The 27,290-nt window shown below is 37.8% G+C and overlaps 1 protein-coding gene across 3 annotated transcripts in view; it reads left to right on the forward strand.

Moving 5' to 3' along the window:
- Nucleotides 1-27,290, forward strand: part of REPS2 (RALBP1 associated Eps domain containing 2) — a 2,057,440-nt gene that overhangs the window by 791,146 nt on the left and 1,239,004 nt on the right. For all 3 annotated transcript variants that reach the window (XM_044073054.1, XM_044073053.1, XM_044073052.1), the window contains exon 2: nucleotides 24,382-24,505. In XM_044073054.1, the coding sequence (XP_043928989.1) occupies nucleotides 24,382-24,505 (124 nt within the window). The remainder of the gene's footprint in view (nucleotides 1-24,381; nucleotides 24,506-27,290) is intronic.

The raw sequence follows: 27,290 nt of genomic DNA on the forward strand, positions 1-27,290 counted from the left end.
TCTATTTCCCATATTTATTTATTAGGTGTATTCCTTAGATATGTCATGTATATTAGTTTTGTTTTTTTTATCTTTGTATGTGTTACTGTGTGATGGTTTAGGAAAGCATCTGTTTATCCCTGTCCCTACTCTGTGCCTAACTACTATATCCCTGGACCAGGAATAATCAGGGGGGAGGATGAAGGTTCGTTATATGGTTTACGTTTACGTCTAATCTTGGAATGTGTTTTCTTTTTAGATATAGATTTAACCCATAGTATCCCCCCTGTGTTACTATAAACAATGCGGACAAAGCTGAAAAAACTAGTTCCCTCAACAAACACTGCTACTTAATGTCCCTAGCCTCTTTCAACATATTATTTATACAATTATGGTATTGCATTTAAGGTACAGCATGTATTGTTTTTGTCTTGTGACTAATTCTTTCTAATAGTATTTTTTAAAACCACATATTAATATACATTCCTCAGTAAATTATAGCAATACATGTACCATAGTAATATTGTTAAACAATCTTGTCATTTTTAAATTTTTCTTTCATTTGACTTCTTTTTCCTCCTCTTTATTTATTCAGATTTCGGCCTTCTTTGGTGCCTGTAATGCTTTTCCACATCAATCTTTGTGGGTTATAAAATATATACTTGGCACCTATTTATCAGGGGTAGGAAGTATATACATAGAGAGAAAAAAAAACAGCTTAGCCATACAGTCCTTCTGCTATAGTTAGCATATTAAGTCTATATTTACATTGTCCCAAGATTGTTAGGTTATTTTACTATTTTCCTGCGATTACTTCTCTCCAGGATCTTTTAACACATTTCTAGTATTTACAAAAACATTTAACATTTTTTTCCCAATATTAATTTATGAGCTAGTCTGTTTCTGACAGTTTATTTCTTGCCTATTATTTAAGGCAGGATTTTCATTCACCTACATAGTACTGGGTGTACTGTTTTAGTGAATGGTTCAGTTCAGCAGTACCTTATTTCTTCAAGGTTTTGCTTGCAGATTGGTTGACATATGTGGTGCAGCTTTCTTCTTTTATCTGGTGCAGATCAATTTTCATTTTTCAGGCAGTAAAATTTTTTGGAGCTTGCTGAGATCCATTTTGTCTGACTGTTCTTGTTAGTGGAGCCCTCAAAATCGTAGGGGGACCGATTTTGCAGACCAATGTCCCAGGAGGAGGAGGTTCCTTCCTATATTCGCGCATCAGAAATGGCAGTTGATTTTTGGTTCCTACCCAGGCTGTACTTCCTTTTCCTGTGTTCCTCATGGCTCACATCATGGATTTAAGGGCCTAGACAGCAAGGGGAAGCTTTCAGAGTTGGATTCCAGCTAGAGTGCTCTTGAATGGGGTCGTTTCTTCACCCAAGGATCCTTTATCGTTTTCTGTGGATTTATTTCATTTCTGAAGGTGGAATTTGCTTGAAAACAGCCAGGAATGTCTCTTTTGCCTCTTTGGGGTTAGCGACCATGTATTTAACCTCTTTTATGTAGAAGATTAACTGATTTGGATATTTCATCTAGAATTAGATTTTTTTTCTATTAGGAACCTGCAGTATGGAGATAGTAGTTGTCTTGCTTGTCTTATTTGTATTGGGAGGTCTTGAGCAAAGGAGATTTTTATTATTATTCCAGGTGAGTGTGCCTTTTTTCTTTGCTGCCAGTATGATTTTATTTACATCTTGATAGTTTAATATTTTAATATAGACAGGTCTAGGTTTCAGTGGAGGTTGCATTTCCCTCAGGGCTCTGTGGGCTCTCTCTATTGTTATTTGCTGCATTTCTTCAGGTTCCTCTAGCAGGGAATTTATTATTTGCTTGATTGTTGGTATTAGATTGTTATGAAGTACAGTTTCAGGTATTCCTCTGATGATGATATTGTTCCTTTGAGATCTTGCTTCCAGGTCTGTTATTTTTGCTTGTAAGTTTTGTATTTCTTTGTCATGGGCATCAGTTCTTTGAGAAATAGAATCTATTTTTATTTCATTTTCTATTAATTTGGACTCAGATTTTTCCATTCTGGATATTATTTGGCTGAATGAGTCACCAAAGGTTTGAAATTGTAATGTTAAGTCCTTTATTGCTTGCTGGATAGGTAATAAGGCAGATTTTATGTCTTCCAGATTAGCTGGCTGGTCTGTCTTGGTTTTATTTGTAGTTTTAGAGTTGTCAGTTTGTTTAGTTGTCTTTGTCTTTTTGAAGTTGTGTCTTTCTCAGGTGAGGCTAGTACTGAGAATTTGGTCTTAGTTGTTGTTTCCATATTATTTTCTTCTTTTGACATCTTGCTGTATAGTGTTTTACCAATCTTGTAGTCAGATGCAGGGCCTTAGTAGCACATGGCTTAAGCTGTTTGAAAAAATTACATGGAGCTAGTCACTCAGCTGCCTAGCCATTGAAAAAATATTTTGAGCTCTCTCTGCTTACTGCTTGCTTACTGTGGGATGGATTTGCAATCTTCTTAAGACACTCAGTCTTGCTGGCTGGATTCTGCTAAAATTCAAAGTCTGGTTATATTTGCATTCACAGTCTGTTGCATACAGAAACTTGCAGAATATACACTGATGAGAGAATATACTTTGCAGCACTTGTCTTTAAGAGCAGTAACCAATAACTTTTATAATAAATAAAACTGGACAAACGTTGCAGCTTAAAAGTACTGTTCCAACTTTACTTCTCATATAGTACAGATGATGTGAGAGATATAACATTTACCTTAGGACTTGTGTCCCTACCATACCTCTAACATAGCTGGATTTATACAGCTCTTTATGTACACTTTTTAGTCATGCATAAACATATTTTTGAGGAAACACATTGTTCTGTATTCTATTTTGGAGAATTGCTTATCCTGTAGAAACAATACTAAGCTTCCTTGTTTAACAATGTCTTGTAAGAGACCAGCTTTTCTGACAGTGTGAATATCCTGTAACAGTGTCCTGATGTCCATGTAGAAAAACATATTTTTGAGAAAACACATTGTCAGAGATCAGCTTTTCTGACAGTGTGAACATCCTGTATTTTATTTGGATCTTTGTATAAAAAAAATCTGTTCTTGTGCCATATCCTGTTTTTCATGCAGAAAAACATATTTTTGAGAAAACACATTGTCACAGTGTCATAAACATATCCTGTTGTTTTAGGAAACATATTGTGTCCATTTTTTATATGCAGAAAAGCATGTCAGTGTTCTTTAAAAGCAGATTTTGCATTTTTGCTCGTGCATACATCCTGTTTCTGAGTCTGTAAGGGAAAAATGTCCATTCTTTAAAAGCAGATTTTGTATTTTTGCTCTTGCATACATCCTGTTTGAGTCTGTAAGGGAAGAATGTCCATTCAGCAGATTCCTTTTCCAAGCCATGGCCATTTAGTATGACTGCTGATCACATATTACTAAACTCTGTTTCTGCATTTAAGCAAGCCTTTTCTTTCAGCATATTTACAACATAATTAATTTCAGATTTATATTCATAAAATCTAACAATTCCCTACTGTTTTTAAACATACTCAAAACATTTTATATAGAAAACACATTAAGAAACAAACCCTTTAGTCTTCTTTGATACAAGTCAAAATGCAATTTTACATAGTTAATACAATGATATTAAAGTATTACTACCAAAACTGAATGTATTTAACATCTTTTTCTTTTGCAGACCATTCTGTGAAAATATTTTATCAATTATGAGCTGTGACTCCTTTAATGTTATTTTTTTTAACATGGTAAACACTTGAAAAAATCCACAAACGTCTGAAAGCAAGGAAACCAAAGAACAAGGCAGAAGCCCTCACAGTCCTAAACGCAATTTATTGAGCAGGCTGACTATGTAGAAAGAATGCACAGGGTCCTTGATTCTGACTCATATGAAATCTCATCTGTCAACGAGATGAATATCAGTGCCAGTAGGATTAGGGGTTATCTGAGGGATTTTTTCATCAACGGCAGAATAGATGAGGAGACATATAAATATATAGACATTTACCACGCCAAGACCCCTGTCATGTTTGGAATCCCCAAGATTCACAAAAACCTTGGGGATCCACCTATGAGGGCACTGATAGATGGTAGGCTTTCCCTCACCTACCCTTGTTCAAAATTCGTGGATACTTTACTGAACCAGTATGTTGACAGTGTACCTACTATTTGTAAAGACTCATGGTCTTTTCTTTCTGACCTAAATGGGCTTGAGTTGGATATGGATGTTAACTTTTTGACCATAGACGTGGTCGATCTTTATACATCCATACCACACCAGGAGGCCATTGAGTGGATTGACTTGCTTTTGCGTGAGCTTCAGGCTCCTATTAATGTCATTAATAATGTTACTGAGTTGCTTAACATCATTTTGTCATCAAATTATTTCCTGTTTGAAAAAGACATTTACATTCAAAAAAGAGGGGTTGCCATGGGCTCCCCATGTGGGGCAGCCGTAGCCAACCTTTTTATGTCCTATTGGGAAAGAAATTTTGTTTTAAACAACTCAGAGTGGAATGGTAAACTTTTCTACTATACTCGTCACCTTGATGACATTTTTATTCTTTGAGGAGTGATCATTTAACAGCACAGAGTTTTGTCGATTACATCAATAGTACAACACCGTTTCTTAAATTCACTTTCCAGTTTGATGGTGTTAGTATGAATTACCTTGATGTAAAACTGACTAGGGACGGTATTACAGGAAGGTTAATATCCACAATTTATAGGAAAGATACATACGTGAATTCCTTCCTTCATTATACCAGTTCTCACCCCTTTAAACTTAGAAAAGCAATAGTCAAAGGGCAGCTTGTGAGGGCCGTGAGAATTTGTAGTCAATTGTCAGACTTTAACGGTGAATGTCAATTTTTGACATACCTCTTTGTCAACCGTGGCTATCCAGCTACTCTTGTGTCTGAACTAATAGAAGAGGTCTTGAATAAAAGAAATAGTGGGTTTTACAGACCTCTCTTGCTTCAAGAAGAGTCGCCTTGCACTGTGGCAGTTCGTAGATCTAGTGCCTCTGGCAACTTTTCTGATGCCACGTCTCCTATTGAACCTGCCTCTCATAGGGCCTCTACTTGTAGTTTCATTTCCACATTTGGGGTGAACTCGTATGCAATACAGAACATTTTGTTTAAAAACTGGTTTTTTATCACCAGTAATGCACCTGTAGGTGAGAAGTTAGGTGATAGACCTGTTGTAGTGTTTAGAAGAGGTAGAAACATCAAAGAATTGTTACAGACTCCTTATGGCACTTGTAGTGCTAGAATTAATGGTTCTTTGCCTGCGGCTTCTGTAACTTCTGCTCACATATTAAAACAGGTAGTAGTTTTTGCATTGAAGGAAGGAAATATTTTATACATCATCGTATTTCCTGTGATACGAAAACAGTAGTTTATATTGCTTTTTGCACATGCTGCCCAGCATTCTACGTCGGAAAGACGGACAGAAGGCTTAAAGACAGATTGTATCAGCACTTATATGCCATCAGGAATAAGAGACTTGATAATGCCCTTGCCAAGCATATCTGTTCTTTTCCTGGGCATGCTTTCTCTTTCATGGGGATTGACCACCTCCCTGTCCATCCTCGTGGTGGACCTAGTGCTCTTATACTTGAGACAAATGAATTGCTTTGGCAACTTAAGCTTAACGCTTTCTACCCTCCGGGGTTGAATGAAAGCTGTAATATTGCACCTTATCTCAAATTAAAATCGTATATGAGATAGTTGTTCCCTTTTTACTTTAAGAATCACATTTGCCTTGACACTTTTGATTTAGTCCTTTTTGCATTAGCCCACTATGTGTGGGTACAGTGTCAAGCCACCTGGTGGCACTGTTTCCTACCTTTTTGTTGGTATTTGACCTAGCAAGGTTTGGCTTAGGTTGTTATATTTACACTTAGTATTTTTACTTAATTTTAAGGTCACACTTTAGATGTGGGTTGTCTGCATCTTTGGAATTTATATTAACTTTTAGTAAAAAGTTACTCATTTGTTTTATTATGTCGTTCCCCTTTTTAAAATAATGCATACTTGGGAATGACTATTTAGCATTTTGCCTTTTAAATGTACATATAATTTTGTGACACTTTTTTCTTGTGTATTTTTATTTCTTAGGAAATATACTGAATTTTATTTGGGTTTGACTGTGTCAAAATATTGTGTCTTTTTGTATTGTCACAGTCTTTTAACTACATCAACAGTGTAGCATGTATTTAAACTATGCCTGAGGCTTTTTGCATTTTACTTCTTCAGTTTAATGCAGGCATCTTGTTGCATAATTTGTGGTTAATTGATAGCAGTTGACTTCAATTAACTTTCAGTATTTAACTGCTTGTGTTTGGTTGCCTTTGTATCCTCTGAAGAAGCCACCATATGTGTGTGGCGAAAACGCTGTGATTTTCTGTTTTAATAAATTGCGTTTAGGACTGTGAGGGCTTCTGCCTTGTTCTTTGGTTTCCTTGCTTTCAGATTTTTTTTAACATGATCAATTTATTCTTTTGCAATCACAGAATTTAATTTATGACTTAGAACTGTTTCATTAACTCTTTGCAACTGTTGAATTAACTTTAAGAGACAATAACTATGTGCTACTGCAAGCATTTATACACTACTGAAAACACACAATTTTAATGTCATTTTAACCATAACATGGTGGTCATGTCTTTGAACTGCCCATTAACATCTTGGTAAAATACTGAACTGGGCTTAGATAATAAATATTTGAAAGCAATTATTTTACTGGGGTAAAACCAGTGATATTACAACTTGACAAATTACTTTTGAACTTATTACGATGTATCCTGTACAGTATGTATTTACACAGACTGTTTGCTTTATGCATTTCAATTTACTAGGTATACTGGACCCACTTTTTTAAAACATGTTTTTTCACACATATTTATTATTAGACATTCATTTAATTTGTACTGAATTCTTCTGCATTTGTACATACAAAGACTATCATTTGTACTGAAATTTTCTACATTTGCACATACAAAGACTATAAAGTACATTTAGTCTAATTTTACAAATTTAATAACATTAATATTGAGCAAAATCTTGGAAAATGTTTGTCTCTTTAGAAATATCTAGTGGAACTGGTACTATGTCCTGTTATTTTAAACTACATACTCAGCAATTAAAAATATTCATGTTTTTTATACCAACATTGTTTTGTCAAAAACATATTGAAATAGTGACCATTCTTGCTATTAGAAACATTTATGCATTTTGCATATCTTTATTATCTCTTGTATAGCTTTAATAAAGCAATTTTAAATCATCTCTTGTTTTTTAAACCATCTCTTGTATAGCTTTACAATTTAACAGGTTGTAAATACAATTTAATACTAAACAATACAATAATAACCATTATGATAGCTATTAACAACTTGTAAAATATCTTATCCTGTCAGGTTTAATCCAGTTTACCAGTTTTTCTAATACACTAATACCTGTTTTTCCCTCTCCCTAAAAGAGTATTGTCAAGAAGGAATGAGATATTTTTTCCTGTAGCTTTATTTTAGACCCTTATTATTTATTTTTTTCTGTAGCTTTATTTCAGACCCTTGTTGTTTTTATTTTTTCTGTAGCTTTATTTCAGACCCTTGTTTATTTTTTCTGTAGCTTTATTTCAGACCCTTGTTTATTTTTTTCAGTAGCTTTATTTCAGACCCTTGTTGTTTATTTTTTCTGTAGCTGTATTTCAGATCCTTGTGCAGTACTGCTTATACAGTCAGTGTAAAACTGAGAAAGTGCCCCTCCCCCTGTAGTACTTCAGCACTGTTTTCCTGCCCTATGCTGTAAGAATAGAATGCATGTCAGCCCAACACTTTGGTTATACATTTATTTTATTAGGTTACTAAATAAAGCTTTCACTGTATATTACCTCTAGTAGGTATTTACACCCTCCTGCACAATTGATTTGAACTGTATATATACTATAGCCCATTTGCTGGTTGTACTTGATGCAACTGAGGTTTTTTTTGTCCTTTTAACATTTACTTGCAAACAGATTATAAGTGACATCTATGCACAATTGTGACATTTTATTACAATTACTAAATAGTGTTGCCTGTAAACATTTTAACAATTATGTTTTAATAACAATGATGCTTTAGAAAAACTCAAGCTACTTATCTGGCAATCAGTCTTGTTGTTTATCTTATCTTTCCAGCATTTCCTGTAACTATTCATTCAGTCTAGGAAGGTCTGAGCTTACATTTCATACTCTGTAAACTATAGTTAATTCTTTTAGCATTTTTCCTTTAATGTGATTGTGATTTGCATAACTATGCATTTATACAACATAAATAGACATCATTTTACAATTACCTTACATGGATTTCAGTATTTTTTTTATTTATTTATCTATTTAACTATTTAACTGTCCTGCCATTAATTTTACAAAAACTGTTTGAATAATACCATCTGTGATTTTATTTTAAAATTCAGTACTTTAACTGTTTGGTGTTACTATATAATTATAAACAAATTGTAAAAACAAAATAGATATTAGTTTAACCAACACATTTATATTTATATTATTTATATTTGCTGTTGTCTGCCTGTTATTCTTGTGTATTGTAACATATGTACTCTAGATGAAAAGAACACACATGCATGTCTGTCTTGTATATGTATAGCTTTATACAAGCATGTCATGTCTTGTGACTTTAAATTTTTACTCATCTATTTTTATTTAATTTTGTACACTAGAACAGTTTTGTTTACCTTTTGACTATGCTAATGAATGGCATTCATATGCTTTACTTTACTGTAGTACTGATAAATGTCTTGCTTTAACTGAATGAAATTAAAACATTTAAAAATGATTTGTCCATACATCAGATCCTACCATGTATGTTTAACCATTTTCAAAACATAAACATATTATAAAATATATTTTTTTGCAAAGATTAGCTGTGTATGCAGGAAGTTCCCAGTCTCTGTCAGTTCAGCTAATTTATTTCCTTTATCCTGCAACTGCTGTTGAATTTCCAGTAATGTTGCATGGTCTTTCTGACATTCTTTAGTAAGCTGTTCTGCTGAATTTGAAACTCCTATGCACTTTTGAAAAGATGTATGTATAACTTGTCTAAGCTTCCTGAACTCATTGTGTCTGTCTTTTAGAAGTTTATTACATTTCTTTGTAACAAAATGTACTAGGGGTTCTATCAGTAACTGATTTGACTCATGTGGTGACAGGACATAACTGTTCAACATCAGAATGTAATGGAAACACTTTACCCTTAGTTAATTCTTCAGATCTGTCTTTACAGTCTATTTTTTTGCAATATGATGCAATTTTTTATGACATAATACACAAAATGCAGTTTTTGTTGAATCACACAATAAACATTTGTCATATTTCACATGATTTTCTTTGAGATACCAGTCAAATATTGTAATACATTTGCATAATGCCTTACTATCAACCTGCCCTAATAAGGTTTTACATTTACTAATGTGCTGTGTATACCAACATAGCAATTTACTAAAGTTTGGTTTACTCCTGCATGAATTATAAATAATATCCATACTATCTAGTAATATACAAACAGTCTAGGAATACACAAACTATGTATGAATATACAAACTGTCTTAAGAATATAAAAACTCTCTTAAGAATATACAAACTCTTTAACATCATCCACACTAAATATGTGACACAGAAAAAAAGTCTTACCAGTTAGCAAGAAAACAGGTGATCAAGCTGTTGTTGCTGATGGCTAGAAATTTTTCAGAGTCACTTGAGAAGCTGGTGAAGCACAACAGGCAGCGGACTACTGTGCTAGTGGACATTCACCTTTTCTTGAAGAATTTATGGCACTGCGAATTTCTTGAACTAGTCTCACTCCGGATTGTAGACGTCTAAAAAACTTTACTACTGCAAGCTGCATAAACTGGAATACTTCTGTTTAGGATTTACACATACGTACAAATGTTAGTTACTGCAATTTGACTGAAGTGACCCTCTGCAGGGCTTACCATCACTCCTCCTGTGTTTGAATTGCAGATTGTAGGTTCAAATGCAGGCTAGCTTGCCATTGAAAAATTATATGGAGCTAGTCACTCAGCTGCCTCGCCATTGAAAAAATATTTTGAGCTCTCTCTGCTTACTGCTTGCTTACTGTGGGATGGATTTGCAATCTTCTTAAGACACTCAGTCTTGCTGGCTGGATTCTGCTAAAATTCAAAGTCTGGTTATATTTGCATTCACAGTCTGTTGCATACAGAAACTTGCAGAATATACACTGATGAGAGAATATACTTTGCAGCACTTGTCTTTAAGAGCAGTAACCAATAACTTTTATAATAAATAAAACTGGACAAACGTTGCAGCTTAAAAGTACTGTTCCAACTTTACTTCTCATATAGTACAGATGATGTGAGAGATATAACATTTACCTTAGGACTTGTGTCCCTACCATACCTCTAACATAGCTGGATTTATACAGCTCTTTATATACACTTTGTAGTCATGCATAAACATATTTTTGAGGAAACACATTGTTCTGTATTCTATTTTGGAGAATTGCTTATCCTGTAGAAACAATACTAAGCTTCCTTGTTTAACAATGTCTTGTAAGAGACCAGCTTTTCTGACAGTGTGAATATCCTGTAACAGTGTCCTGATGTCCATCTAGAAAAACATATTTTTGAGAAAACACATTGTCAGAGATCAGCTTTTCTGACAGTGTGAACATCCTGTATTTTATTTGGATCTTTGTATAAAAAAAATCTGTTCTTGTGCCATATCCTGTTTTTCATGCAGAAAAACATATTTTTGAGAAAACACATTGTCACAGTGTCATAAACATATCCTGTTGTTTTAGGAAACATATTGTGTCCATTTTTTATATGCAGAAAAGCATGTCAGTGTTCTTTAAAAGCAGATTTTGCATTTTGCTCTTGCATACATCCTGTTTCTGAGTCTGTAAGGGAAAAATGTCCATTCTTTAAAAGCAGATTTTGTATTTTTGCTCTTGCATACATCCTGTTTGAGTCTGTAAGGGAAGAATGTCCATTCAGCAGATTCCTTTTCCAAGCCATGGTCATTTAGTATGACTGCTGATCACATATTACTAAACTCTGTTTCTGCATTTAAGCAAGCCTTTTCTTTCAGCATATTTACAACATAATTAATTTCAGATTTATATTCATAAAATCTAACACTGTTATTCAGAAATCTTAATTAATCCTGCTGTTTCTGAGCCGAATCTGTCACTTTTTCTTCCTCTTTTGTTTGCTGGATGATGATAGCAGTAAATATCTACAGTTATTTCTGTATTATTAATTCTGTGTTTGTTTTAATCCAGGGTATATCAGAGAGCTAGGTGATAGCAGTGCTCACAGAACAGCGGCCATCTTGAACTCCTGATCTACTTTTTTATCTGTCATTAAGTTGTAGCAAGTTGCAGATTTTGAATTAAGTAGCATCTTCAGTATGATTCGTGTACCCATATTTAATAATGATTTGATAATATTTTGAGTTTTGGTTTTAATATTTTGTGTTTAACTAAGTAAAACGGATTGCTTCCAGGACCACTTCCAGCTGCAACCCTTGCTAATGACAGAACTACAGCAGCAAGCAGTGAACTAACACAGCAAATATATATGCAGAGTGACACAATAATATAAAGATGTTGTTATATGATAGTGAGGAATGAAGTGTAAGATCAGATTACACTGTAACCGGTACAGAAATATGTTAATTGGTGGCAAAAATGTTTTCTCTGAACAGAAGCAACTAACTCTGAATATATTAGCTAATCAAGGCTTGCATGAGGACCAGGACACCGGTCATTCCCTTTTTTATATATTTTTATTAGAAGGCTTTTAGGAATTATTACAAATGTTTGTTGTCTCATGCACAACGCTTTTATGTGTAGGGCTATCTGTAATTTCAAATGGTGGAGCAATTATTTCTGTTTGTTGTAGCAATATATACTTTTAAGTAGATGCATGTAAAAGTTCTGCATGTAAAAGTTCTTGCCATTGTTTTTGAGCAGTGACAGTAGTGCTTGCCTCCCAAATCAAGTATGACCACACATGATAACCCAGGTGTGAATTTCTGTCATCAAGATATGTCTTAAAGGTAAAGTACTTTGACCTCTAGTGGTAACTTATTCCACAAGATGGGAAAATGTTGAGCTAGGAATCTGTCCATCTAAGGAATCTTGTTTAGTTGCTGGTGTAAATTTAGGGGCCTAGTGCAGGTATTTGCAGGGCTACTGGTTTTGTGAAGAATTAGGATGTTGTATAGAACTGGATTTTTCCTAGCTTAAAAACAAACACATACTGAGTATGAGAGTTGTGCTAATCTCTTGGGATAGGTGAAAGATTTGAGGCTTTTATTTATTTATTTATTTTTGTTAGAAATCTCTGGGGTCTTTCCATTAGAGCAATACACTTGGATTTCTACATACTAAAGGGGGCACTGTCATACCTCTCAACTGTCCAGATTTTTGGTCTGTTCCTCATAAAATTTTGGTTATTAGACAAGTCATTGGCAAATCACTGAGGGTGGAAGTCAGGAAATAATGACAAACATTTGAGTTTCAGACTTCAAACCCTTCAGAAAATTCATGCTAATGCAAAACGTTTTATTCTATCAACTTTCTAAGTTTGTAAGAACAATATTTAAAATTTGTCCCGCCATTATTTATGGTTTTGTCCGGATTTCTTGCTGTAAGAGATTGATAGGTGTGGGTACTGTATTTGATGATTAAGCTTATGGGGGAAGAGTAGTTGTGCTAGGATGACTTCTTCAGATTTTGAGAATATTTCCCTGGAAATTAACTGGACCAGATAGAAGGATTTCTTGATTATGGTGGAAACATGATGATTAAATGAGAAAGAGTTCTCCACATAAGTACTCCGGTGTCTTCTGACCATGTTTGTCTGTCTGAAGAGAGGTACCATTTGTAATGAATGAGACAGGAGTGACTTTTTTACTGAGCGCTAGCTACTATGCTGTACCTTTTTGCATTTCGGTTGAGACTGCTTTCAGTACACCAGGTATGTACATATTGAAGCCTTACTGAAGCTGTTTAGTATCAGTGGAAGAGCCGATAGCAGTGCCCGACTTGCAGTCATCAGCAAACCTGGTCGCTGTTTGGATGTTAGCAAATTAAAGCCATACAGAAGATGACCCAGCAGTGATGCCTGTGGTACATCATTAATTACAATTTTGCTGTCAGCAAAAAAAGGTACCAGCAACTTTTTTAATCTGGAATCTGATGGATAGCAAGTTTTCAAGGCAATGGACAGCAAATGGGTTTACATTAAATTTGTCTAATTTTCAGTGATACTAGCTAGCATTGAGGATAGTGTCAGAAGCCTTGACCAGGTTAATGTGTGTTATGAAGTGGGTGAGCTCTGTCCACAGCTTGTGTAACCTTTCCATTGAAACTTACTAGGTTCAATAAACCGAACTTCCTTAACAATATTAAGCAGATTTGGGTTTAGAACATTTAAGTTTTGAGTTCTGTTATGATATGTTCCATGACTTTGCATATAATGATGGTCAGGCTGCTGGCCTATAATTACCCATGCCCATAGAAGGGCCATCCTTATATATTGGCATCACAGTAACTTTTCCTGGCATTAGGCACAAACCCTGTGGACGAGTGTATGTGCCGTTATTGGCCCATGTGTGCCGTCCATAAAGCCCCACAGCCATAGGACAATAAGCTACTGGCTGGCCAGTGTCCCGTTGCCTAGCCAGGGTTACCTGGGATAGCTCTGTTGAGTGAAAGCTGGACATAAAACCAATTAACCTGCCAAACGTGATCTAAGAATTCTCATACTGAATGTAAGTTCAGTGACAGGATGTTGCTTGGAAGTGGATGACATGATGGCAAGGAAGAAGCTGACCATCCTATGTATCCAGGCGACAAGGTGAAAGGGCAATGCAGCAAAGCCATTTGGCTTTGGATCCAGAGTCTACTACTCAGGAGGAGGATGGGCTAGAAATGCTGTAGGAATTGTAGTGAGGGAGAGGCTTCAGAAGACCGTGATGGATGTCATCAGAATTAGTGATAGACTCATGACAATCAAACTCCAGTGTAATGATAGAGCAATATTCATAATATTAGCAACTCATATCATCTATGAAATGGGGCCAAGTCTAGGCGAGTTAAGCAAAGTCCTTCCTTCATATTAACAGCAAAATTATTGAAGTTGTTGTGTCTTTCGGCATTTCCTGGTTAGGAGTCGCCACAAGGGAACTCTGGTCCGCTAATGATTGGCAGTAGATTTTTATGTGCCAAGTTGCCGGCCCTGACGCACAACCTTCAACGAAGGTACACCCGTTCATGCATGACTCCACACAGAGGACGCTGTAGCTGAGAATCGAACAGGACAACGCTACCGCAGCACCAACACCGCAGTACGTAAAAACTATAAAAAAAAAAAAAAAAAAAGCTAAAATTATTTTAGATGCTGCTTGCTTTTGCTGAAAATTTAAAGATGGCAATTTCGCAACTGATTGAAAGTAATACCAGTACCTCTAAATTCCCAAGTCTACACATGTGGCACTCCTCATCACTTAAGGGCTTTTCATCCAGAAAAAAGGAGGTTATTGTCCCACTGTACTCATCCCTTTATAGAACCCATTATAGAATACAACGTCCCATTTGGTATGTACCTCTCAAGACATCTGCAACAACTTCAAAGGCCGCAGAAATACCTCACTAAAAGAATCACAGGTGTAAAGCAGATGCCCTATGCTGACCGTCTAAAAAAACTCCACCTATACTCACATATCATCTACTCAGAGACAATCTCTGCTTAACATACAAGGCCATGTCAAACCCAGAGCTGTTGGACATGCTACACTTAGAAATCCCAATCCCTCAGAGACGCACGCTCCAGGGAACTAAACCTTGTCATCACAATGAACAAAACATGCTGGAGGGATAGGTTCCTGACCCAGAGAATCCCCAGACTTGGAATAGACTGCCCATACATGTCAAGCAGAGCGCCTCTTTGGCCCTCTTCAAAAGGAACCTTGATGATTGGGTGGGAGATAGGAAATTCACCCCGGGGATCACGTCAGTTGCCCTGCTAGACAGGGGTCCAGGGAAGTAAATATTGTGGGAAGAAATATCCAGGGGAATTGTTATGGCTAGGCTTGTATAGGCCTTGAGGCCGATAGCCTAGTACCAACCTAGGAACCTATGTCAAAATGAAATATTTTCTATGAATGGGACAAAGCCTGCTGCATCCCTTAAGTAATATACTATACTATATACACTGCAGAGGGTGATGCCTCTTCTGGGAGAGGGATATTTCCCCTCAATATAATAACCACAGTGTCATGCATACTTCAAACTCTGCAGAAGGACATGGTGAAACATGAGACAAGCACAGATGTACTATTTTCTTTAGTTCTCCTAGTTCCAATGTCTTAACAATTGATATGCAGATGTCCAATATACACAAAAGCAAACACCCATTGATTTACTACGAAACACCAGGTCTTCCACATAATTTTGGTTATTAGTTTGCTGAAACATTTTCTCCTAACCAGGAAATGTATACATATACAAATGCTCCCCATGAATAAAATGTTTCACTTTCACCTATGGTTAACAAAAATTCATCCCACACCTTTGCAAAAACTTCAGTTTGATATACCTGACTGAGTGAATCTCAGATTTTTTGATATGTGAAATATTTGACAGTGCAGATTTGATGCCAGTGTTAAGAACACTGCTATTAGTTACTGTATTGGCTAACAACTGAAACTCTTGCTGTAACCAAATGTTCAACATTGATAGGTGTACATTTGTTACATTGAAGGAGGCTTGCTTTATTGAACTGCTTGTTCATCGTAGAGTGCCAGCATTTGTTGGGTATGATAACTGCAAAGTGGGGAGTGAGATTACTATCTCAACTGTTTTATAATCTCAGAGTTGGCATATGTAATTAATAGGGTGGGTGGAGGTGCAGAGGGGTTTGCCTCTACATAAAAAATGATGTTTTTTGATGCATTGAATTTCGAACATTTGTGGTCGATATAGTGCATGCTGATATAGTGAGTTAGCAATGTAGTTGAATATAATCATTTTTGCTATAGTCTGTGTCCAGAGTTTTCAGCGAATGTAAGTCTTTGTCTGCCATCTGCAGTGTCAGTATCTCTTTGTTCATAGGTTCATAGTAGGCTATATGCCCTGGGGCAATTATAAGCCTAGCCCGATTCTGTATGGCTTACGCCACCCCTTGATTTGAGTATACTGTGCCCTTTTTAAGGTTTAGTTTACTGTGCATCTGTCTAATAGTGACACGGGAGTAATCCCTGGGACAAACCTACGATCCCCCATCCACTTATCGAGATTCTTCTTGAAGAGATTCAGTGAGTGCTCACATGAACTGGAATTCTATTCCAGAGCGAAGGGAGCCTCTGGGTTATGAACCTGTCCCTCCAGCAAGTTCTATTTATTTCTGTGCTGAGGTTCAAGTCCCTCGAGCGGGTGGCTCTAAGGGATTTAGATTTACTGAGGTGGAGCATGTCCATTAATTCTGGATTTGACATAGCTTTGTATGTCAGGCATAGATTGCCTCAAAGTAGGCAGTATGCAACTGAGTAGAGCTGGAGTTTTTTTAACTGAGCAGCATATGGCATCTGTTTGAGACCCTTGATCCTCTTGGTGAGATACTTTTGTGGTCTTCCTAATTGCTGCAGGTGTCGGGTAAGGTACATCCCAAAAGGGGCATTGTATTCTATGATGGGCCTGATGAGGGATGAATAAAGGGGCACGATTACCTCTCTTGATCTAGATGTGAAACCCTTCGTGATGAGGTGGGCTATGTAGAAGGTCTTTCTAACCACTTTGGCAATGTGGTTTTCAAAGGAGAGATTGCTATCAACTTGGGTCCCCAGGTCCCTAATAACTTTCTCTGTACTTAATGGGTTTCCGCCTATGTGGTAATTTGTGGGCACATTGTTTTTGCCAAAGGGTATGACTATACATTTTTTGGCATTGAGCTTTAAACCATGGCGCTGGCACCAGTTATCTGTCAATGTGAGATCTTTTTGAAGGATGTTTGTGCCAGCTGGAGAGTTGATTATGGCGCCCAGTTTGCAGTCGTCTGCGAACTTCGTGAGCCATAGTCCTCCCACGTTTGCCTGTACCTCGGAAAAGTCACTTGTGACCGGTTTCGAGTCTGATATGGCTCCAGCAACTCTCACTCTGTGGGTTCTGTCTTTGAGCCAGTTTGCGACCCATCTTGTGACATAGGGGTTTATATTTAAACTGGATAACTTATCTATGATGCCCGAGTGGGGTATTGTGTCAAATGCCTTTGCAAGGTCCAGATAGGCTGTGTGGACTACCTTCCCTTCATCTATGGCTTTGGTGACTGTTTCAAAGAAGTCAAACAGATTCAAAAGGCAGGATCTGCCCTTGACAAAGCCGAACTGGGTAGGATCTAGTGTCTGTAGGTCCCCAATGTCTTTGTTTATGAGCTCCATGATGATCCTCTCCATAGCCTTGCAGACTAAGCTAGTCAGGCTTATGGGGCGATAATTTCCAGGGTCCGTAGAGGCTCCACCTTTGTGGAGTGGGACCACTGTTGCTGTACGCCATTCTGTGGGCACATATCCTGTAGTGAGGCTGAGATTGTATAGCTGTTTTATCTGAGGGATTAGTTCCTCTTGTAGATCATGTAGGACGCAACCTGGGACGCCATCTGGTTCCATGGAAGCAGTGTTTTTTGCTTTGGAGAGGGCAGCCTTCACCTGAGCATCTGAGATGTTTGGGAGGCAGCCCTCGGCCGGGATAGATACTTGCTCTTTTGGGGGGGAGGGGGTGGAGAAGTTTGCACTGAACCTGTCTACCAGGATATTGGCGATGTCTGTGGGTTCAGTGTATTTTTTGTCGTTTAGAATCAACTCAGAACAAGTCTGGGAGTTGCATCCCAGGTTTCTAACATAACTGAAAAAAGCCTTATGATTGTCTTTGGTGTCCTGTGCAATTTTTCTCTCGAAGCTGGCCTTGGAGGATTTTATGAGGGATCGTAATTTTTTGCTAGTACTGATCAGAGATGCCTTCCCTATTAGGGATTTTGCTCTGTCATGTAGTAGCTTCCTCCTTCTGTTGTACAGTTTATTTATAGCAGGGGTCCACCAGACTGGACGCCTGCCTTTGGATGATTGGGTCTTGGTTTTGTTTGGGATAGCATGATCCATGCATTCCTGGAGATGTCCGTAGAATGCATTTATATAGGATTCTGCAGTTTAGGCTGTAGTTTCCACTGGCCCTGGGGCATTGAAGGATTCCACTTCGGTTTTGAGAAGTGAGAAGTTCACTTTTGAGAAGTTTTTCACTGTGGTTTTCTGGGCTGGGGGTGGGGTCGGGATGTGGACATCCAGTGAAATTAATTTATGGTCTGATCTTACCAATGAGGGATATACTTCTGGTGTGGAGCATAGAGTCCCCATGTTGGTAATGATCAAGTCTAGTATGTTGTCCCCTCTTGTGGGAGTGGTGACTAGTTGTTCCATAGCATTTGAGTTTATAATTTCCAGGAATCTTTGGGCTAAGGTGCTGGGGCTTGAGTAGTGCTCCCAGTCAATGTTTGGATAGTTGAAGTCGCCCAATATAATGGTGTTCGGAGAGATCTTCATGTTCTCCAATGTTTTCAGGAAAGCCGAATGGGATTCCTGACTTTGAGAGGGTGGTCTGTAGGATGCTATAAACTGAAAAGCAGTCTTGCCCACTGTTAGTTGCACATGGATGGTCTCCGATACTTCGTGCAATGCCACTAACCTGGAGGTGTGGATATCATTGATAAATATGGAAACTCCCCCTCCTTTTGTGGTTCAGTCCGGGTTTTGGGGCCGAAAAGCATGATACAAGGTATAACCTGGTAGTGCTGGGGTGCTCTCTGGAGCCTTGAACCAGGTTTCTGTCACTGCACAGATATCGATGTTCTCCATACTGAGGAGATCTTCGAGTGCGTGCATCTTGAGGTTAAGACTTCTGGCATTTAGCAGCATTACCTTTAGTTTCTTGTTCCTTGTGTTGTCTGTGGGGGTGGGTTTGACTTTTGAGCCTTGCCTAAAAAAGGCACTATGGGGGTGGCAAGAGCCTTTGCCAATATCCAAAAGCCCAGTGGTGACAGGTGCAAGCCGTCCCTAGCGAAGCAACGTGGCTTGTCGAGCATGTCATCCCAGGCTTACAGACACTGGATCCCCTTTGAATGACACCAAAATTTTAGCCAATTGTTAAAATCGATCATTTTGTCTTTGTACTGTGGCATCATTCTAGGTGAGTGTAAGATGCTGCTCAAGGTCAGGGTCATACCAGCCTGGGCTACATGATCAGAGAGCTCCTCTATGTCTCTTTTCATGTAGTCCAGGGAGGTACGTCTCAGGTCATTCACACCAGCATGTACAATGACTGAGTCATATTTGTATTTGCTTTGGAGTGACCTGAGTGCTTGCGTTATGTGTCGGATCCTAGCACCCGACAGGCAGCTCACCGTGACCTTCTCTTTATTCAGCCTGGTGAGCGGGACGTCAGTGTGTCTGACAATAGAGTCACCTCTAACAAGAGTATCAGGTGTGTTATTCAGCCTTAAGGGCTGTGGCTGCTTGGCACACTGACTTTTTGGGTTATGTGTTGTGTGTGTTTTGTTTTGAGGTAGCGTTTACTTGGATGTCTGCTTTGGAGGTCTTTGTTGCTTAGGTAGATTTTTATTTAGAGCCTCCGAGTAGGTTTTTGTGTATTTATGTGTTTGGTTCGCTGATGTGGTGGGACTATGTGATACTGGAATTGTGTTGTGTGAGGTTACCTTCTCCTCCTGACTGGTTACACCAGTTTTGAGATGAGAGAGCTCAGCCTCCAGTTTGGCTAAATAGTTGCATCTCTCACATATATTTGAACCTGTTTGGAGGAAGAGAGGGTTGTCCGTGTACATGAGACAGTTGTAACATTGCCTCAAAATTCCCAGATTCACCAGCTGGACTGGAGAGGAAACCATTGACTGACCTTTGGACATGCTAGAGTAACAGGGAAACTGAATTTAAGATGGACCAATAGAGGACAGGGTAATCGTAGAGAGTATAAGAGTAAGTAGTGCTTATGGTTTAATAGTGCTAACTTGTAGGATTACTTAATAGGACCAGTGAAGGGCCTTAGAATGAGAATATGGTGTTTAAATTGAAAGATAGAGCAGTTCTAAGGGAAAAAGTGAAGAGCAGACTTTGTGGAGCCAGGAATAGTTTAAACCCAATTAGGCGACGCTGCCCGTTGCTGCGCTATGCTCAAAAACGCGCAAAACAGAGCAAAAGAGGGTTTTAAGAGAGGAAGATAAAGGAGTTTTGGAATTGACCCAAAATGGCCAATAAAACTACAGTTTCAAATCAGTAACCACTTCCACAGGGGCAGGCAGGCTGCTCAATGTTTTTCACTGCCACTGATCAACAGAGAGACTTTCCTTTAGCCCAAGCAAAAAATGGCCTCACAGAAACTTACAAACAGTTCAAGAACAGCAAGCCTGTAACTGAACTTTTTTAAATCTCAGAAAAGTGGGAAAAAAGCAAGATTTTTTTTTGTTTTTTTGTTTTTCAGAGATAGCATAGGTTAACAAGTATCAACAAGTTATAACAGTGCAGTAAATGACCCCACACAAGAGTGCTAGGCCAAAGACAGATAAAATGCAATTTTTGAGAAAAAAATGATTTTAAAAATAAGTGCAAACAGGAAATTCAGTAAACAGCTCTAGGCTGTGCTCTAAATACAGTTACTAATGCAGAAATCAAATTTAACAAGCCAGAAAATGCTCAAAATAGGCGGCTATGAAGAAAAACTTAGCAAATAAACAGAGGAAAAATACTTAGTCTCAAAAGTGGCTCCTTTCTTCCCTCAGCATTTTTTCCTCTTGGTGGGTGCTTCACCAACAGCCAACAAGCCTGAAAAGACGAATAAGTGAGACTTGTTCTCCCAGCTGCTCACAATAAGTACATAGGTTCATAGTTTATTATTAAGCTAACTGCCCTTGCGAACTATTTTAAGCCTAGCCAATTATCCCTTGTGAGACTCAAACCCTGCACCTTGTGTTTTTAAGGCAAACATCTTAGTCATTAAGCCACACTCCCAAGCCCTTTGTACTGAGAGTCTGCAGATGTGTGTTATTTGGCTGAAGTACTCTATATTCAGAGGCAGTGGCTTCTTTCCTGTATAATCTGCGATCTTTGTATTACTGTAATTTACATTTTTAAATAACTCCCCTCTGACTGTGCCCCATCACCACTATTAATCCTCTTGTTTGTTTGTTTCCCTGTCACTGTTTCTGCTGCCATGGTTGAGATCTGCAAGTTTATTTATTTACATGTTGTTGTCTGGATTGTCCATCTGATGTACAGCCCATTTAGTAGAGGTAAAGAGAGAAAAGCTGTATTGTTAAGCATCACAGCAGATGACATATAAAATGCAATAGCAGGCATACCAACAGTTGTACAGTTGTAGCTAATAACTGATGCAATCCTGAGTCACAATAAATAGTGTAACATTTGTGTAAAGCAAACATCCAAACAGAATAAATATTCTGTAGTCTTGTAATCTCTGTGTAGATATTGTGGTTGTGATGGTCTTTTGAGTTTGCCCCGAAAAAATGATTGAAGAGTGACATTCCTATTTGTGTTGCGTATGACCAAATTCACATCAGGCTGTTTGTATTTGTGCTGCCATTTGGAAGGAAAGTGTAAACATCCAAACAGAATAAATATTCTGTAGTCTTGTAATCTCTGTGTAGATATTGTGGTTGTGATGGTCTTTTGAGTTTGCCCCGAAAAAATGATTGAAGAGTGACATTCCTATTTGTGTTGCGTATGACCAAATTCACATCAGGCTGTTTGTATTTGTGCTGCCATTTGGAAGGAAAGTGTAAATGCATAGACGGGTCTGGAAGCTTTACTGAATTGAAGCAACAAGGTGCCTTCTATGATAACTAGGGAAGAGTAACTCAACAGCAATGGTGGTAGTATCAGAGACGTATGATGAGGTCGTAGTCATGTGACCTCACAGTAACAAATTTGTTTGGTGTGAATGAATGCCCCTGTCCCATCCTTTGAAGAATTATCAATCTCTACGTTTTTGATAAACGTAGTTCTAAAACATAAAGGCAACAGCAACCATAGAGTCCCTTGCAGTATCTCTTTTATTCTAGCTGGCATTTAATTTGTTCACATCCAAAGGATTAACATCTGTCTGGGCTCATTTTGAAGACAGTAGTGAGATATTTTGCATTGCATTGTGGATTGTGACTCAGTGTTAAAGCCTAGGTCTAAGGGAGTTGAGGAGGTCCAGTCTTCTCTGTGTCTCATGGCACGGGACTGGTAGTCTCTCTTCTTCAGACCAGCTCCAGGTTTCTTTTGCTAGCCTATTGGAAATCATTTGCGGTTTACTTACATATTATTTGACACTTTGCTCAGCAAAATTATAGTACTCCTGAAGCCTTCTGTAGACTGGCAGATCATCCCAGTGGACCTTTGGCAACTGTCTAAGCAATATATACTCCCATCTATTGTGAAAAATTCATTCAGTGCTTTTAAAGTACTTTATTGTATAAGTGCTTTTGTTTTATTACAGAATAAAACTTCAAGTACTTTAAAACCATTGAATTTTTTTTGTGGAGTGGTAATAGGAGGATATTACTTCAGTCGCCTGGTGAGCTCTGTGGTTTATTGTGAAAAAATTTGTTTGTTTGCTTGTTTTATTTATTTATTTATTTAAGCAGAGGCATTACATAAATTTGACTGACCTAAAAGATTGTATGCCATTACCCCCCATCATCAATTTCTCTACCTTTAGGTAGTTGTTTTGAGAGTGGACACCACTTTTAAATTATTTTTCTTCTGATTTTATCATCTCTTCTTAATTGGTGCACTTGAAGTATACAGATAGTTTGTCTGCTTCTGGGAATGTTTTCCAAAACCCAAAATGTATGTATGACAGATACAAGTTCTAATTCACCAATTAAAAGAGTGCATTCTTTCACTTGTACTTAACCATGGCTACCAGTTACAGAATAGACTCATCATCCCTGTGAATTTGAGCTGTGTTCAGAACCAGACTGTGTGTGAACAGAATATTATTGCAATTTTTAATGTATATGTTTCACTATAAGTAGTATACAATTTTCAGTTACTTCTAGCTGTAGTTTCTTTGTAAAATACATGTGACCATGTCTGGTGTGTTGCGGCTGATTCAGATCTTTGGACCAGTGCAGTAATAAAATAAAAGTAATTTGGAATATAAATAGGGCTTAAAGTCCTTTTTAGATGATATTTTTGCATACAGAGCAAGTTGAACTTGCTGAATTTGTAACTTTTTGACACTGATTTGGCCAGCTCCTGCACTGTATGATTGCCCTGGTGTTTTCATGGAAATGATATACCAGCAAATGTAAATATAGAGACTTTAGCTGGCCTGCCCAGTCTAATACTCATCAAATTGTGAAACTTTTTTGTTTTGCTCACCAGCATCACTGCTGTAAAGTATATGCTTTAAGTATAGTTCATCTTTTTTATCTATAAAATTAGGAAGAATGTTTATTCTAAAAGCTAAAGAACAATCTGTAGTGAGAGTTAGTGAGGAAACTTGCAAAAGAGTTTAGGCTATTTTTTATTTTCTACATATCCGTCAGGAATGACAACCTTGTTTGTGGGTTGTATAGCAATTTACATGTTTAATATCGTCTGACAGCAGCTTGTTGCAGAGTTTACCTCTCCCAGAATAATAATAAAGGGAAATACAGTTTTTAAATGCATAGGTGTGATGGTTGTTGGGCCTTTTCAAAGAAGAACAGCTGCAGAGTGAACTCTGGCCTTACTGCGATTATTCACAGCTTACAACAAGGAAAATAGTAAGGAGGAAGTATATAATCCCATTACTATTTAAAGAACAGCCACACCAAATAATGCTACTTATGAATTTTTCCAGAGGCTGGTTTGTCTTTTGTTAGATGTGTTTATAAAATAAAGGAACAATAACTGGGCGTGTTATTGAGTTTATGCTTATATCTGACTGCAGCTAACAAATAACACAGATTTGCTGTGAGTTAAATTTTAAGACCTTTGTGCCAAATTTTATATAGAATTCTTAAAAAAACTATCAAATTTTATTCCTGAATATACACACACGCATATATATGCATCATAAATTTGGACACACTGACTCTCTCTCTGTGTGCATGTTAGATAAGCATTCATTGACTTATTCACTTTATGCCACCGTGTTAGTCTCTGTAAGTTAGTAGACCTCTGTTCCAGCACTGAATGGGTGATGGTAAGGAGAAAATGCTACTTCTAAGAATTATATATATATATTTTTAATTCTGCCCACAATTTGCATATTTTTAATCCATTTTTTCCTCTTATAATAGATCATGGAATTGTGTGGTGCGAAACGCCTGGGTTACTTTGGTCCTGCACAGTTTATTGTTGCTCTAAAGCTAATTGCTGCTGCACAATCAGGCCTTCCAGTACGACTCGAAAGCATTAAAAGTGGTGAGTAGTCACTCTAGATGTACCTTTTTAGACCTCTTAAACATCTTGCAAAGGAAGTGTCCTGTTCCCTTCTGCTACTGCCTTCATACTGTATCATTGACAATCACATAATTTCACTTTCTAGATTCTTACAATATATTCACTTTACTAACATTGCTTGCTATGTTGGTGCTGTTTGCTCACACAACTGATTCCAGATTAATGTTTGAAAATGTAACATTTGTTTGAATTCCCGTCTAGTAATTATGCACATAATCTAATTGAAATTACCACAAAAATAAAATGTGTTTGAAGTTTATTTATCATGTTGCAAAGTATACAGAACATTTTCCATGGGTATATATATATATATATATATATATATATATATATATATATATATATATATTTTTTTTTTTTTTTTTAATCGTGGAAATGTTAAGTAATATAAAATAAAGGAAGTTTTATGTTCATAGGTAAGTACCAGGCTGTCATTTTGGTATATAAAACATTGCAAGCCTAGCCTCATAAACTGCATTTAAAACTTCCCTCCAGATCTTGATGAGGGCAACACAGTATATGAAGGGAGAATTTGAGGCTGCCCGTTCAGTTATTTAGTTTTATTTTGAAGGGAGTAAGGATGCAACTCTGGTTGGCATATAGTACAAGTTTGTTCCAGAGATGGTGGGTAAAATTCTGCTAAGTGTCAGGCAGAATAGCAACCTTGCCACATTCAGGGTGACCCCTAGATAATTGAATGGACAACCTCAGATTATCTACCAGTCTATGTGGTGTTTCCCTCCTAGAGTGGGGGGGGGGGCTTTTAAATATGGTTTATTGGTTAGGTTTGTAATGGTCTGCAGGCTGGTTATCTAGTATGCAACTACGAACCTAAACATTTCCCTGTTTTATAATTCTTTGAATTTAATACAAGCTTTCTCCCATTTCTAGAATAATCTTCCAAAACATATAAAACAAAATGATGCCCTTATTTCCATCAAGGCAAAACTAGATGATTGGGTGGACACCTATACATTCATCTAGGGCCTGACTTGTTTGTCCTTGTTGTACACTGGAAGTGCCCTGTGAGGAATGGGTATTGGCAGGGTGATTTTGGTCCATGGACTGTCCCTGTCTTGTAAACTCTATAAATCTCTGAAGTATACCTATAGAAATGTTGCGGTTACTTGGGAACGTGAGAAACAAAACACTACTTTTGTGTGATTTGCACTAGAAGTTTATATTGTGGTCAGTACATTTCAGATTGGCATACAGTATTATATACTGCACCTTCATATTTTTTATTTTATATAATTTTTATTGTAGCTATACATTGTATGACTTATAGGTCCATGCATAAGGAATAAAAAAGGCCTGTTTGAATTAGTCTTCTTACTTAGTTAAAACCCAGCCACTGGGGATGCACAAGCCAGTGCATTTCTTTGTGCCGGTCCCAAGCCCGGATAAATGGGGAGGGTTGCGCAGGAAGGGCATCCGGCGTAAAACTTCGCCAAAACATTTCATGCAGATACCAAGAAAAATGTTTATACCGGATCAGTCGAGGCCCGGGTTAACAACGACCGCCACCAGTACTGTTAGCCTACAGGGTGCTGGCAGAAAGTGGGCTACTATTGGCCGAAGGAGGAGAAGAGGCGGAAGACATGGCCGAAGGCAGGAAGAGAGGAGAAAGGCTAGGACTGTGGTAGTGAGGGTCGGAACTTTGAATGTTGGCAGTATGACTGGTATAGGGAGAGAGCTAGCTGATATGATAGACAGAAGGAAGGTTGGTATATTGTGTGTGCAAGAGACCAGATGGAAGGGGGGTAAGGCTAGGTGTATTGGAGGTGGGTTCAAATTGCTTTATCAGGGTGTGGATGGGAGGAGAAATGGTGTAGGAGTTATTCTGAAGGAACAGTATGCTGAGAGTGTTTTGGAGGTGAAGAGAGTGTCGGATAGAGTGATGTTTATGAAGCTGGAAATTGATGGTGTAATGATGAATGTTGCTGCACAAGTTGGGTGTGCAGTGGATGAGAAAGAAAAATTTTGGAGTGAATTGGATGAATCTGGTTCGCAATTTCCTGTTTTAGGGACCACTCATGAGGCATTAGAATTGCTCTGCTCAATTTGCCTGCTATCACTTTGGATTTCCCCAGAATATGCGCTGCAGTCAGAAAACGTTGAGAAGAGACTGCCCACTGCCATACACTTTGAGCCTCTTGACACAGTGGGTAGGATCTGGTTCCACCTTGTTTTTGATATACCACACCACTGACATGTTGTCTGTCTGTATTGCAATCATACGTGATGGAAGGGAGTTCTGGAATGCCTGCAATGCCAGAAGCACCGCTCTCATGTGTAGGACAGTGAAATGCAAATGGTACTAGTGTTCCTGGAAAGTTCTGTGGACAGTCTTTCCCAGATAATGCCCCCCCACCCCCCACCCTATCTGGGAAGCATCCGTGGTCACTGTGGGTACTGGTTGGGGGAGAGTGAATGGCCTGCCTAGAGTTATCTGCATGGAATGATGCCACCAGTGTAGGTCTTTCATGCAGGAATCTGTAATGAAGATCTTGTGGAACATGGGTAACTCCTGCATGGACCATTGAGTGAAGAGAAGCCACTGTAGGACTCTCATATGAAGACGTGCCAGAGATACTAATGTTATAGCAGCTGCCATAGTGGTTAAGACCTTTAGGACCATCTTTGTTTGGACTTTCTTTTTTGAGAGCAAGATGAACACTTGATGTCACAGTGTCTGTACCCTGTCATGAGGCAGTTTTGCTGCCATATTTTCTGTGTTTAAGTC

This window comes from Protopterus annectens, chromosome 5.part1, assembly GCF_019279795.1.
Source record: "Protopterus annectens isolate FY-2018-M chromosome 5.part1, PAN1.0, whole genome shotgun sequence".
Classification (NCBI taxonomy): domain Eukaryota; kingdom Metazoa; phylum Chordata; order Ceratodontiformes; family Protopteridae; genus Protopterus; species Protopterus annectens.